This window comes from Hemitrygon akajei, chromosome 18 (assembly GCF_048418815.1).
Source record: "Hemitrygon akajei chromosome 18, sHemAka1.3, whole genome shotgun sequence".
In the NCBI taxonomy this organism is placed as follows: Eukaryota; Metazoa; Chordata; class Chondrichthyes; order Myliobatiformes; family Dasyatidae; genus Hemitrygon; species Hemitrygon akajei.
The window spans coordinates 23,052,718-23,068,315 of NC_133141.1; the positions used below are offsets into that span (position 1 = coordinate 23,052,718).

General features: G+C 40.1%; 1 protein-coding gene across 4 annotated transcripts in view; it reads left to right on the plus strand.

Annotated features, from left to right (window-relative positions):
* LOC140741189 (SWI/SNF complex subunit SMARCC2-like) overlaps positions 1-15,598 on the plus strand; it is a 112,403-nt gene that overhangs the window by 22,163 nt on the left and 74,642 nt on the right. For all 4 annotated transcript variants that reach the window (XM_073071073.1, XM_073071074.1, XM_073071076.1 and 1 more), the window contains exons 7-8: positions 6,619-6,688; positions 11,954-12,029. In XM_073071073.1, the coding sequence (XP_072927174.1) occupies positions 6,619-6,688; positions 11,954-12,029 (146 nt within the window). The remainder of the gene's footprint in view (positions 1-6,618; positions 6,689-11,953; positions 12,030-15,598) is intronic.

Below are 15,598 nucleotides of genomic sequence, written 5' to 3' on the forward strand. Positions count from 1 at the left end.
TTAGCCTTGAAGTGCTGAACAACTGACCATTTGGAGATGCCTGAGGTAGAGAATTTCAAAAATTCACCATCTTCTATATCAAGAAATTTCTCTTCATCTCCATCAGAATTGCCTACAGACTTTCACCATCTAGTCAAACCTTCTCAGAATTGTATTTCAGTATGATTGATTCCATTCTACTGGATCTCTCCTTATGGGACAATGGTCTCAACCTTGGAATCAATCTAGTGAAATCAAAACAGAAAGAAATTTGCTTGTTAGTGGTTCTATGAAGTTGTCTCTGAATTTTTTATTTGGAAATATTAGATATGTGGGTTATAACCAAAGGAAAAAATGGTTGGAGTTGCTTAGCACTTCATTGCAAGGATGTTTATTATGTAAGTCAAAAATCAAACATTTACGTATCCCCATTACTAAAGAAATAGAATATTCCACCATGTATGGTGGGAAAGGAACCGTAAAACCAAACTGAGAGCATTAGCTCAGTTTAGGACCCATCATGAGAACTTACTGGGGTTGCACTCAGCGCAATGACAGCAGAATGGTGTGTGTGTGTGTGTTTGTGTAAATGGGCATGCGTAAGGTGTGTGTTTACTGAGTGCTGTCTGTCACGAATCCAGCAGTGAAAGACTATGCAGGTCAAGAGAGAAAATTGATTTGAAAGAAAACTTGCATGTAATATCAACATGAACAATAAGTGCTTCTATGGATATTTTCTTAAATAAAGTAACTAAGGTAGGTTTGAGACCTCTAGTGTTCAAGGCTGGTGAATTAATAACAAGATACAAAGATTTGTTAAATATGTTAAAACTTTTATAGTTATGGCATTTTATTTGTTGCAGTTGCATCCTGTTTCTAGATTAAAACTGTATCAAAAGGAATCTGAGAAACAGGAGTAAGAGTAGGCCAATTAATCACTTGGTTCTGCTTTGCTATTCAATCATATTAATGCTTATCTGATCTTAACCCAAACACCTTTTTCATTTACTTTTCCCATGCCCTTTGATTATTTTGTACACCCTAATAGTTTGAATATACTCAACCCACACACTTCTCTGCTATAGAGTTCCAAAGATTCATAACCCTCTGAGAGAGAAATCTCACCTCATCTCCATTTAAATTATGTAACTCCTTACACTGAAGCAATCTCCCCCAGATACCCCTACTAAAGGCAACATCCTCTCAGCATTCACCCTGTCAAATAAAAACAAATTGCCTAAACAACATGGCTCCTGTTAGAGAGCTTAGAAACACCAGTTGCTGATTTTCCTTTGCCTTGTGTATTGCTTCTCCATCTTCTTGATTCTACTCCCTAATCTTGTCCAGTATAATTGTTCATCGTTATTTAATGCTAACCTTTACCATCGGACTGTAAGATCATTGTTTTGATTATATTTGCCTTTCAAAATGTAACTTGGAACATTTACAAATTTTATGAATCCAATACACAAATCACCATTTTCAATACAAGAGTGATCATTCCACTTCAAAAATTTATATTATATCAGTATAGTATTAATTCTTGAGCAGTCTGATTCTGGCATGTGTTCTGACCGTTCAGTGTGCAATAATGGGAGGACCTTAAATTGTGGCCTTTGTGACAGTTGCACTAAACTTCAGTGCATCCTTTAGCACATAGTGCTAGATGTGGAATGTGTCCATCTCAATCTTCAATCATGCACACCTCCATACACTTGAAGACCAGTATATTTCAGCAGACCAATCAGAGTTGATTATCTCTCATTAGCCACTGATGTTTGTCTCATTGTGTGTCCGGGAAACAACCCGTAGCTCTGTATTATGCAACTGCTTAGGAAAGACCACTGTATCCCTGTCCAGACCTTCGTAACAGATAAACATTTTGGAAGAAGAAGGACTATCTCACCACATCTTGAGGGCAGCATGTAGAAATGCTCTGGTTCTGTATAGAGGATCTGTTGGGGGGGGGGGGGGGTGTCCTTTATACCATCAGCCAGGTAATATCTTGATGCTTTTCAGTAAGTTTTGCCAATGAAGCATTCTGCCAAATGGCTTTAACAATCTGCAGGAGGAACTACAGCAGGATCTATTGTCTCCTTTTCCTGCAGGTCCTTGTGTTTCCGCATAGAATTTTCTACAAGGACATTCTATGGCTAGGCCCTTCATAACATTAGGAATAAGCAGAGCCTTACCATGTAGTGACACTCCATGTGTGAGAGTACCCAGGCTCTACACACAACTTAATAAAACCACACAGAGATGTAGTTGTCAGGATGAATGTTTTGTAGGTGCATTTATATTTGTACATTGTATCTTTGAGCACAGTCCATTTTTAATGTATACGTAAAGTGAAAGATAGTTCAGGTAACTGCTGCAGAGTGGCAGTATAGCCACACCAGCATGACTGAGAAATATCTTGTGCCTGATTACTAGGTCCTTTCCTGCAGTCACTAATATTATAAAAATGTTGCTTTTATTTTCAAAAATATTATATAAAATTTGCTAATATGCAGTATGCTACTATTCTCAGTGGGATGAGATTCCATTTGCATTATGTAAACATTATTTCACTTGTCATTTACATGCATTCTTCACACAAACCAAAGAGCTTTTTTCCCCAAATCTCTGCTCAATGGAAGGATCGTAAACTGTTGCCTTATCATATTGAGCCTTTTGGGCTGTTGCATCAAGTTTTAGTGCACCAGTCTTAAACCTGTAGTTCTGGACTATAGAATGATAACTCAAACAAAATAGGCATAGATTTACTATATTTGTTGATTATTGGGGGGGGGGGGGGTCCAAACCCTTCTGTCTGGATAGGTTTTAAAACAATGTGTTCTGTAGCCAATCAGAGAGCATGGTTTTACCCAATGTTCACAGCTTCATTCATTATCAAAGTATACAGCTCTGGAATTCTTCTCCAGATAGCCACGAAACCAAGAAAGAAAAAGAACGGCAGCACAGTCATCAACTCTTTCCTCCCCCCACCCCCGCACACAAAAAAGCCCGAAAAAGATTGGGTGAAAAACACAGAATATAAAATCTAAAAGACTGAAAAAAGTCTATAGATAGATACTTTATTGATCCCAAAGGAAATTACAGTGTCACAGTAGCATTACAAGTGCACAGATATACAAACATTAGAAGAGAAGTAAGAAAGAATAAAAAAATAAGTTATCTCAAGCAGTCTAACAGGAGGATGTCATCACTTCCCAGCTATAGGTTGACTCGTTATAGAGCCTAATGGCCAAGGGTAAGAATGACCACTTCTAGCGCTCTTTAGAGCGGTGCAGTTGGCTGAACAGAGGAGCACTTTTAGTAATAGACTAAGACAAGGTGGCATGCAGAGGGTGAGAAACATTGTCCAGAATTTCCAGGATTTTCTGCAGGATCCTTTTTTCTGCCACAGCCTCCAGTGGGTCCAGTTTGACTCCTATAACAGAGCCGGCCTTTCTAATCAGTTTATTGAGCCCATTGGCATCACCCGTGTTGATGCTATTGCCCTGACACACCACTGCATAGAAGATTGTACTGGTGACAACAGACTGGTAGAACATGTGAAGGAGAGGCCTACATACCCCAAAGGACCTCAGTCTTCTCAGGAAGTAGAGGTGACTCTGGCCCTTCTTGTACACAGCCTCCGTGTTGGTGCTCCTCTCAAGTCTCTTATCCATGTACACCCCCAGGTACGTGTAGATCCTCACTACATCCACGTCCTCACCATCAATATTAACAGGGAACAGTGCAGGCTTAGTCTTCCTAAAGTCCATCACCGTCTCCTTTGTCCTGAAGTCCGAGTCCATATCCAAAACGCAGAAAACCTGGGTAACATTCTCTGGGCACAGCGGCAAGCCTTTCCCTCTCTAGCAGAGCGATCTCACCAGCGATAAAAAGGCAGTTTCCCCTCTCCATTGCAGAGTGATCGCACCAGTGATCAAAAGGCAAACAATCAGCGAACAATGGAAGCTTTAATTGGTGAAATGGAGTTGAACATTGGCTCGCACTCTGCAGCCTTCTCGCCACAAGATTCCTACATGCTGCCTCTGCCTCCTGGGATCCTTTCAGATACTGAAGAGCACTGAAACAATGCAGTAGGGTTAATTACTACACTTAGTTATATGTTGGCATTTTACACTCTTTGACTGGAACTATAGTTGGTCCAAGGCGAGTAATTTAGAGATAAATAAGGGGAGTCATGATGGCATGAAAATGGAGCCAGCTAAATTAGCAATTAAGATTAGTCACCTGTGGTACTGTGGCAAATGTTTAATTAGATCTTACAAAATGCAGCAAATATATACATTTCAATAAGCAAGAATAATGAGATCTGTTATATAGGCCATGAGACAGTGACACTCGAGTTGCTAATGGAGAGGATATAGAATGTATGCAGTGAAGTGGTAGAGGCATTAAAATTACAATGTTGAAAAGCATTTGAGCAAGTACTTGGTTGTGGGACAAAGAGAGAAAGGGATAAGTGAAGTGGGAGTAAGATGAACTGAGAGGGGTATTCAAGATCGTTTAATGTAATTTCCAGTACACAAGTGTAAAGGAGAATTAAATAGTTGTTACTCTGGATCTGATTCAACAGAATAAGATAAAGAATGCAATAAAAAATTCACAACAAATGCAAATACGTAAGATAGCTTATAATACATTGATTGTATGTACATAAAGTGATGCTAGGTACAGGAGTGTCTGTACTAAGAAGACTGACAGGAAATGATAAAGTAGTGGTGGTAGGATGGGTTAGTAGATGGACATGTTGTTCAGCTCTACTGCTTGGGGAAAGTAACTGTTTTTGAGTCTGGTGGTCTAGCATGGATGCTATGTAGCCTCCTCCCTGATGGGGGTGGGATCCTTCGTGATGGTGCCGGTGATGCATAGGGCAGTTTTGAATACCCATTGCAGAGCCTTTTTGTCTGCTGCAGTGCAGTTTCTGTACCATGTAGTGATGCAGCTTGTTAGGATGCTCTGCTGCGCATCTGTAGAAGGTGGAAAGCAGAAGTAAGGATTAAGGTGGGAGTGGAGATGAGAAAGAATGGGTGTAGGTGTATGTGTTTGTGTATGTATGTGTATATACACAAAGCTTGTCCTGTTGACTTGAGCCTGCTTACTATTAGACCAAAACCTCAGTCTGTCAATGTTGCACCTGATGTCCAGTGGCCTCTGCATTAAAGAATTTATGTGTAGGCATCTTCTACTTCTCATGACTAGAGTGGAAATAATTCCGTTTTAATCTCAAGGGACTGCTTGGAAAGTAAGATGTTAGAAATGCTCTAAATCTGGTATTCAGATTTCCCATAACAACAGTGAAGTCGTGGTGTGATGCTGTCTCTAGTTCAACCTGTAGTATGTGGTAGAATTGCTTCATTGCTGTCAGTTATTGGAGCATAGCACTGAATCAGGGTGAGGTTCCTATGTTTCCCTTTTTTCCTGGTGCTAATGAACTTCCACTCACTTTTGGAGGATAGAAACACCCTCATGGTGTTATCAAACCAACCAGAATATAGCAGAGTTTCTCCTGAGGACATTTCAGATGGAAGTGGTTGACTTCTCCACCTCTGTTAACATGTTTTGTTTCACAGGACCAAGTTACTATAGGGCTGGGATCTGTTTTATCTGGCCCCTCCTCAGACTTTACAGGAACAAAATCCCCCACCGGTCCAGACTGAGGGATTATTAGAATATGTAAATTGTTGCACTAGGGTAAGACACAGTGGCTAACTAATGTCAGAGCAAGCAGAACTAGTCTGTTCATCAGATCAGAAATGACTACAAAAATAGGAGAATGACATCTGACAAATGAGGTGGTAGTTATGGTGGAAAGTTGCCAGGGAGGTGTTAGTAAGGACATGGGTACCATCTATGAATGCCCACGCTGTTGGGAGCCCTGCAGTGCAACCATATGCCCCTTGTAGGCATGAATGCAAAAGCCACATTGACCAAAAATGGAAGGTTTCTCACTTTATCACTAGAAATTTTTTTTTAACTTCTGCAGTGCTTCACCAAGCAGCAAAGAGATATTGGTGCCATATCTCAACAGACAGTGGGTCAAAGTTTCTGAGTGTTGGTGTGGCCTTAACTCTGAGAGCAAGGTGGTACTGAAGGTTTGTCAAGCAAAGGCTTGGACTGTTGTTTAAAAGTCTGTGTAGATTCCTTTGGCTCCTGAGGACAGAAATCTGCCATCTCCTCACATAGCAGCATTTACTCATTCCTTGCCTGCACTTCACAGGGGCAAGAAGAGTGCTGTTTGTATAGTTCAGTGACCCATAAGGGCTATTTTTTTTTTCAGATCAGAGTTGTGAGGGAAAAATGGCACCAGCATGGGAAAATTAATCTCTGATTGTTGGGACTCTGAAGCAGAGTAATATTGTATGAAGCATCTTTTTTTAGTGCTGTTTTAGACTGATGCACTGTGTTTGCATCAGTCTTAAACAATAGTAAGAAGGTGTTACACAGTTTTTAAGAGCTTTTTGAAACAGCAGTTGAAAGATTGCAAATTCCACTCCATTACTTCAAAAACAAATGCAGCTGAATTTCAAGGTTTATTTCTCTTATCTACAAAAGTGCCATTATTGGACAGTATGAATTGTCATTTGTAGCCTATACCTCTAACATGATTCATTTCTCTCCTAGAAGAGTGGGTGCGGCCAATAATGAAGAGAGAGAAGCAGGTCCTATTACACTGGGGTTATTGTCCTGACAGGTATGTGTCTACACTTTAAATAGTATATCAGGTAGTTACATGTATATCCTTTAGATATATTGTGTATATCAAAAAGCTATATGTGAACGGCATGGACCAGTTAAAACCTAGCTCCAAACCAAAATTTGAGCTCTTAATCAAATCTAGCATTCCTGGAGCCTTGCACTGACAGAAGTATTCTTTATATGATATGTTAAATATAGATACTGTCTCTTGACTTCTGTTCAGAGCAATTATGAGATATGAACAACTAATTCTTGCTCAGGTTGAGAGGCAATAGGCTGAAAGGCCAGCTTCATCTCAGTGAAGGGAGAAGTTTTCTGGTGAGTCACCAACAGGAGCCTTGGGGAAATGATAATAATGAAATTACTTAATCAAAAAGTTCACAAAACTGTCAAAATACATAAAATATACTCACTGGCTAGCTGCCCTAACTGAACAGTCCATGGGAATTTTCTGGGACAGCTAACTTAAAAGGAGCTTCTTGTGACATTATTGGACTTCTGTGATGGGGAGGTGCTATGGAAATTTTACTGTGTGAACAATTGTGCCTTTCATTTCAAATAATCAGCACTACAGATATAATAAAAGGGCCACAGTCTCTGTTTTGAAATATTTAATTGATTGCATAGCTTATCTTGGTTTTTGAATATTCAGCTGGATTAATGGTTTGATAAAGGATGTGAGAATTTTCAAATGTCATGGAAAGATGGTTTTCAGTAAACTTGATTGAATCACCTTGCATAATACTCAACATGGATGAGGAATGGGAAATAAGGAAATAGAGATTTGGAGCAGAACAGGAATCTTCAGCCAGAAGTGCCAGTTGGATAATCATTTTCAGCTTTTTCTTGAGTTCCTCACCAGCTCAGAAGATGGTCTGCAGCTAATTCTATTCATTGCTTGTGATTGCAAAAAACATGAAAGCAGTACATATAACAAATGCCCAGCGGAAGAATTGGTCATCGCCCTAGCCACACTGTTTCAGTTCTCTTGAGAATTATTTAAGTTTGTCCTGCTCACTAAAGAAGTAAAATCTGTTCCTGCTAGTTACAGCTCCAGAAGCCTACTATCAGTTATTACCAGTTGACAGAGCCAATAACCTGCAAAATCTGCTCATTGTTGTCCAGTTTAGATTTCACCAATATCACTCTGCTCTTGACATTGTAAAGATTTGGTCCAAACATAGCCAAAGAGTTGAATTCCAGAGGTGCGATGAATGTGACGGCCCTTAACACATGAGCTGCATTTGACTGAAAATAGCATCGAGGAGCTGTGGTAAAACTGAAGTTAATGAAAAAGCTCTCAAAAAGGAAAATGGATGTAGTTGTTAGAAGTCAGCCCCAAGCCATCACTGCAAGAGTTCCTTGGGACAGTATCCTGTACCGAAGTACCTGCAAATTAATCTATCAGTGGCTTCTTTTCCATCAGAAGGTCAGAAATGGGAATTTTTAATATTTCAAATGTTTAATTCCACTTTTGAATTCCAGAATATTAAATAGCTCATTCCAGCATGCAGCAACACTCAGACATGGACTGATAAATGGTAAGTAGCATTGACATTCACATTTAAATAATTGCCTTTCCAACAAGGAAGAAGATAACCACATACCCTTGATATTTCATAGCAGTACCATTGGCAGCTTTACTGAGATCAACATCCTTGGTGTTCGCCATGGACCAGAATCTCAACTGGACCAGTCACGTAAATACAGTGGATACAAGAGCCGTTCAGAGGCTAAGTGCCCTGTGATGGAATTTGTCTTCTAACACCAAAAGCTTAGCCGTAAGGAACATGAATAACCTCATAGGAATAACCTCACCATGTCTAAGTCTTCAAATTCTCTGCACATTGTGGGAGAGAACAGAATGCAGCAGTTTAAGAACGCAGTTCACCTCCACTTTCTCAAAAGTAGGCTCGATAAATTATCAAACACGAGGAAATCTGCAGATGCTGGAAATTCAAACAACAACACACACAAAATGCTGATAGAACACAGCAGGCTAGGCAGCATCTATAGGGAGAAGCGCTGTCGATGTTTCGGGCCGAGACCCTTTGTCAGGACTAACCGAAAGGAAAGATAGTAAGAGATTTGAAAGTAGTGGGGGGAGGGGGAAATGCGAAATGATAGGAGAAGACTGGAGGGGGTGGGATGAAGCTAAGAGCTGGAAAGGTGATTGACCAAAATGATACAGAGCTGGAGAAGGGAAAGGATCATGGGACAGGAGGCCTCAGGAGAAAGAAAGGAGGGGTGGGGGAGCACCAGAGGGAGATGGAGAACAGGCAAACAACTAAATATGTCAGGGATGGGGTAAGAAGGGGAGGAGGGGCATTAACGGAAGTTAAAGTCAATGTTCATGCCATCAGGTTGGAGGCTACCCAGTCGGTATATAAGGTGTTGTTCCTCCAACCTGAGTTTGGATTCATTTTGACAATAGAGGAGGCCATGGATAGACAAATTATGGTTTTGCCAATGACGTCCCACACAATAATAAATTAATTTTTTCAGAATCATGAAAGACCACACCATAATCTTGATATGGATGAATGGGAGGACAGACAGCTTGTCTTTTGGATAGGATATAATCTCTGTTTGCAGATCTAATCCTTATAAGCAATGCAGTTGAGTTGAACTTCCTACCCTGAGACTTTGGCATTAGTTCCAAGACCACTGAGTTGATAAGCCCACTCAGCAGTTCTGCCTTCCTTTTCTGCCAAAAGCTTCCTTAAACACATGGATTATATCTGTGGTAGCTGACTTCATTTGCGCCTTTTTTGTTCTCTAACAGTTACTGGTTTCTATAGCTGTACAGTCCTGATTTACACAACCTTTTGCTCTGTAGTGAATTTTCTTTTTAATGGAAAGTTCATTTTTATAAGTCTTGGGTAAGTATTGTCACCAGAGAAGTTAGAATCTTTACCTAAGCTGTAGGAAGCTGAAAAGGATAGAAACTGCTGAGATGTGTCGAGTGTGATGTTCTTCCTTATATAAAAAAAACTTTCTTCGAGACATAAAAAAACTTCAGCACAGAAACGAGCCTTTCCATGCTGAACCATTTAAACTGCCTAGTTCTATTGACTGCACTTGGTCACAGCCCTCCATGCCTCCATGTACCTATCCTAAATTCTCTTAAAGGTTGAAATCAAAATTGCATCCACAGCTTGCACTGCAGCTCGTTACACACTCTCACTACTCTCTGAATAAAGAAGTTTCCCCACAGGTTCCCCTTAAACATTTCACCTTTCATCCTTAAACCATGACCTCTGGTTATAGTCTCGCCCAACCTCAGAGGAAAAAGCCTGCTATTTACCCTATCTATGTCCCTTCTAATTTGATATGCCTCTATCAAATCTCTTAACTCAATCTTCTGCATTCTAGGGAATAAAGTTCTAACATATTCAATTTTTCTGTATAACTGAGGCCCACCCCCCCCCCCCCAGCAGTCCCAGCAACATCCTTGTAAATTTTCTCTGTACTTTTTCAATCTTACTTAAGTAACCAATCTGGGTAATTGTCAGAAAGGTTTAGCTCTTTTAGCATCATTTGTTTTTAAACAACCATGTAGAAGATCTTTAAATTAAGCACTAGCAATGGACTCTTCTCATTCACATACTATTACCTCTAGTGTCCCACAGGAATCTATCCTTGACCCTCCTAATTTCATATCTGTTTTGTCTCTTGGTAACATCCATAAGTATGATGTCAGTTTCCACATTTATGCTGATGACACCTAATTCTATGTATCCAGCATCTTTGACTCCGCTATTATTTCTAAGTTTTCAGATTACATGTTCAAGATCCAGTCTTTGATGATCAGAAATTTCCTCCTAAGTATTTGGAAGAAAAATATCCTTTGCAGTCCCTAATACAAATTATGAACTTGCACTTCAGTGTCCTTCTACATCAACTCTCTTAAGATCCCTGCAATTTACTGTGAATATCCTGTTGATACTTGATGTCCAAAAATGCATTAGCTCATGCTTGTCTAGGTTAAATGCCATCTGCTACTGCACTACTCAACTTTGTAACTGATCCTATGTCCCCATCACAATCTTTTTCACTATCCATTATTCAACTAACCTTTGTGTTGTCACCCAACTTTCTAACCAGTCTACCTACATACCCATCAACCATTTATACGTGCAACAGACATCAGTGGTCCCAGCACAGATCCTTGTGGTACACCACTGTTTAGAGATATTCAGTCAGAAAAACAATCCTCAATCACTACCCTCTGACTGCCCTGTCTTCTTCAGTTTTTGTAGTTACCTCAGGATTTTTTTTAAGTTGTTTTCAAGTTGGCTGAGTAGTCAGTCTTATTGAGTGATCTTCATTTAAGCTGAACTTTTAAGTGACACTTTAATATATTAGAGAGTTCAAATTAAAGATTGGAGTAGACACAAGATAACAGAAGGAGGTTACTTTTTAAGCAGTTAAGTTTTTCTTCTATTATGCACAGCATGAGAGAAGTTGTTATGATCGCTGGAACCAAAGTGTTCCCCTACACTTTAATTAATAATTATTGCTTAGTATGCCATTATAACTCTTGTATCTCATGCAACAGAACACGTTTCCAGGTTCGTTTTACAATAACAATATCTGAAATATCAATTGACTGATTTTAATGGAGAAGGCAGTGAAACAGTGCACCCTGTGCATTTCCAGGAAATCACTGACAGGAACTTATGTACTTACACATTGTACGACAAATATGTACAGAAGTTGCTGTCAGATTTCTTCCATTATAATTATGTGTGTAAATAATCTTTGTTTTCTTTCTCTCTCACCACAAATCTCAAGTTATTGTATTTGAAATGTTTCAGATATCAAATGAATCATTGAACATTTGTACTGTAAAAATAATCCAAATTGACTTAATCTTTGAATACTTTACTGAAATTCATTTTTAGAACACATTTAAAATTTCAGCATATAAAATATGTAAATACAACTTTCTGATTAATACATACAAAATGCTGGAGGAAAGCAGGCCAGGCAGCCTCTATGGAAAAGAGTGCAGTCAATGTTTCAGGCCAAGACCCTTCAGCAGGACAATTTTCTGACAATTGTTTATTTATAAGAGTGATCAAAAAGTGTTATGAAAAGCAAAATGGAAGATGGAGCTGGAATATTTTAATGCCTTAATAAAGTTTGTTAATGAGTGATTGTCAAGAAATGGCTTATGGTACTATTAATGATGTATTAAGTGAAAATATAAGTGCTTCTATGATATTGAGGTTATTCCTTCATTGTGTCTCTCCAGTTATGATACATGGATTCCAGCCAGTGAAATTGAGGCAGCAGTTGAGGACCCCCCACCAACTGAACGACCCCGGAAGGTTTGCAGATCTATAATTTCTGATATGTCAAAATATATATATTTGTGTTACTTTGTCAGGAAAAATTCCAAAGATTTGTCATGGTTTTTGGCCACAGCCCTAGTGTCATAATCAGTGCGTGATCAGTGGCTGATCAAATTCACCTTCTAATTGTTGTGCACTCAGATCAGGAAAAGACAGTAATGCTTTGTTTTGTTTGCTGTGGTATTGCAGCTAGGTAGTTAACAGCATTTGACACGTAACTATTTAGTCTCTAGTGTAATAAAATTGATAACGAAGAATGCACTCTAGCCAGTTTATTAGTTACCTCATATACTAAAGTGGTAAATTATTTCAAATTCTTCTGCCTTTTCCCCAGGAGATTACTTGCTGGAGAATCTTAATGTCTGTCCTTAATTTATCTTGCGGTAGTCTGACCCTGTGAACCCTTGCACCGCTCTCTCAATTTAGTTTGGAGTAAGATTCGAAATTATCTTTACAATTCCTTAAAGAATTTTGCATCCCTTTATAAAGTCACCTCAGAGGTGTTTCCTTTCCCTGCAAAACAGCTAAAATCTCTAGTGTTTTATCCCAATAACTCACACCCTTCATATTTGGGACTACCATTTACCTCCCCTCATTGTTGTTTACAGTTTCTGAATATATCCCATGTGTCTCCCTGACCGCAGCTAGAGTCAGTGCTCTACATGGATATGACCAGAGCTAGAGCCAGTGCTCAATATGAGAGAACTGGACTGGACCCAGTGCTCATGGTTGAAGAGATCAGAAAACTTCACCATGGCAGGTATAGAGAAATGAAAATGAGAGAGGCCCTCCATATGGTGAATGTGCTTAGGGATACTTAATAAAGTAATTAGAAAGGTGAAGAGGTGCTCCATCTCCCCCTTTCTCCCTCTCCCCCCCCCGCCCCCTCATCTTCTCCTGCTCCCCCTCCCCAGGATGAGTGCACCCCCTTCTCCCCCCCCCCCCCCAGCTCTCGGGCATGCTCCCTCCCCCTCCCACTCTCGCACGCACTCCCCACCTCTCATGCTCTCTCACTGCTGGAGGAGCTCAGTTGGCCAGACAACATCTGTGGAAAAGAGTAAACAGTCAACATTTCAGGCCGAGACCGTTCTTCAGGACAGGTGCACTTCTTTGGATGGAGTGAGGGTTGGTAATCTAAAGCACCTGGAGGAAACCCAAGTGATCACAAGGAGAGTGCCTACTCCATACAGTTAGCAGGATTTACCCTGGGGTGCTGTCTGTAAGCCACTGTGCCATCCCAGCAAGCAAGTGTTTTACTTGCTGCTGCTTGTGTTGTGTTGTGTTGATCAATAGTGCCATGTTATTGACATAGAAGGGCTTTCAGGATTTGGTGCAGGGCTTATGACTTAAAAATGTTGGAAAATGCTGATGTGAGCACTGGTTCACGTGGCAAACATGCTATTGAGTGTTCTCGTTCAGCACACCATTGCCAAAATAGATGCACAGCCTGTGATTGCTCATTAGGCTATTGATAAATCAGGCGCAGCGTTTGAATAATTGTTAAACTGTTTCAGTCACACCAAGAAAATGTCATACACTCAGTGGCTGCTTTATTAGGTACCTAATAAAATAGCCACTGAATGTATGTTCATGGTCTTCTGCTGCTGTAGCCCGTCCACTTCAAGGTTCAACATGTTGTGCATTCAGAGATGCTCTTCTGCACACCACTGTTGTAATACGTAGTTGTTTGAGTCACTGTCACCTTCCTATCAATGTGAACCTGTCTGGCCATTCTCCTCTGGCCTCTCTCATTAAAGGCACTTTTGCCCACAGAACTGCCGCTTTCTGAATGTTTTTTGTTTATCGCACCATTCTGTATAAACTCTAGAGCAGGGGTTCCCAACCTTTTTTATGCCATGGACCTCTATCATTAACCAAGGATTCCATGGAAACCCCCTCTTCTAGAGACTGTTGGGTATGAAAATCCCAGGAGATCAGCATTTTCTGAGATACACAAACCACCCCCTCAGGCACCAACTATCATTCCATAGTCAAAGTCACTTAGATCACATTTCTTCCTTGTTATTGATGTTTGGTCTAAACAAAACTGAACTTTTTGACCATGTCTGCATGCTTTTCTGCATTGAGTTGCTGCCACATTGGCTGATTAGATATTTGCATTAATGTACAGGTGCACCTAATAAAGTGGCCATTGAGTGTACAGTGATGAGTCTATAAAGCCAACTCTCATCTTCAGCTGTTCTGGAAGATTGCCTCAGTATTGGTAGTGAGTGCAAAGACATTATCAGAGCAACTTCTATCTGAAGATCACACATTTGAAGTGGCAGCTACTAAATCTATTATTGCTTGTTTTGAATTGCCTGTTGATCATAGATGACTGATGGGACAAACCGTTTTAGGATACTTTGCTGTTTTTCCTGATCTTGGGATGGCAAATCCTTTGATGTCTAAGATTATCCTGTTATCTAGGCTGCTGGATGCAATTGAAGAAAATGCAGCTTGGAGTCCTGGTTCTTGAGAAATTCTGTATAGACGCCATTAATTCCACTAGCTTTCTCTGACTTGCTGACAGTCAGAATTGTACCCACTTCTTCATTATGTTGCCTTTGCTCTTGATGCAAGTTGTTTCCTTTGAGTTGGCTAGGTTAAATGGTATCTGCAACTGAGCTTTGGCACATGAGAAGGCAGCAAGTCTATGGAGAAAAATTTAGGCTTTTCATATTTTCAGCAGTTTAATTCCTCTGCAATGACATGCCTTCAAGGAAGTTCATTAGTATCATTGCTGCATTTGCATTGTGGATGATCTAAAACTCGGTTGGCAACCATGGTGCAGGTTATTTCCTTGGGCTGGTGAACAATGAAGAAGATTCTTAGCTTTTAACATCATAAACATGTTGGATATTGGATGCCCATTGTCGGTATATTGTTGTTAGTGCAACACTTCACAGCACCAGTGTTGGGATTCTATTCCACCGCTGTCTGTAAGAAGTTTGTACATTCTCCCCATGATGCGTAGGTTAAGCTGAGTAAATTGTGGGCATGCTATGATGGCGCCAGAGGCATGTCGACACAAGCTGCCCCCAGCACATCTGCAGACTCTGTTGGGCGTTGATACAAATGACACATTTCACTGTATGTTTTGGTAATCTTTAAATTATTTGTATGATGTGGTAACAGGTGGCTCTACATCTAAGGGCAGTAGCTGAAATGATGTAGGTGGCTGGCTGGTGGATGGTGCAGGGTTGGCCATGTCTCAGTCTGTAACATGAGCAATCAAAATGATCAGCTTACCCACTGTTGTTCCAATGGAAAGATGGCAAGTTGGATGGAGGTGGCCAAACTATTTTACATTGTTGTAGTCCACTATCTTGTGTTTTTTTTTATTAAGTTACAAGCAGAATGGGTTGCATTTAGGCTGATGGGTTTCTTAGGGAGCAAGAACATTTGAAACAATTAAATTTGGTTAATTGGTCCTGAAAGGGACCTTTGGTTGTCAGATTCGGTGCTGTAATGCTCTTCAGGCTAAGGTGTTTGGACTCTTCTTAATGACATAAGCTGGCAAATTCTTCATGACCTAGGACATG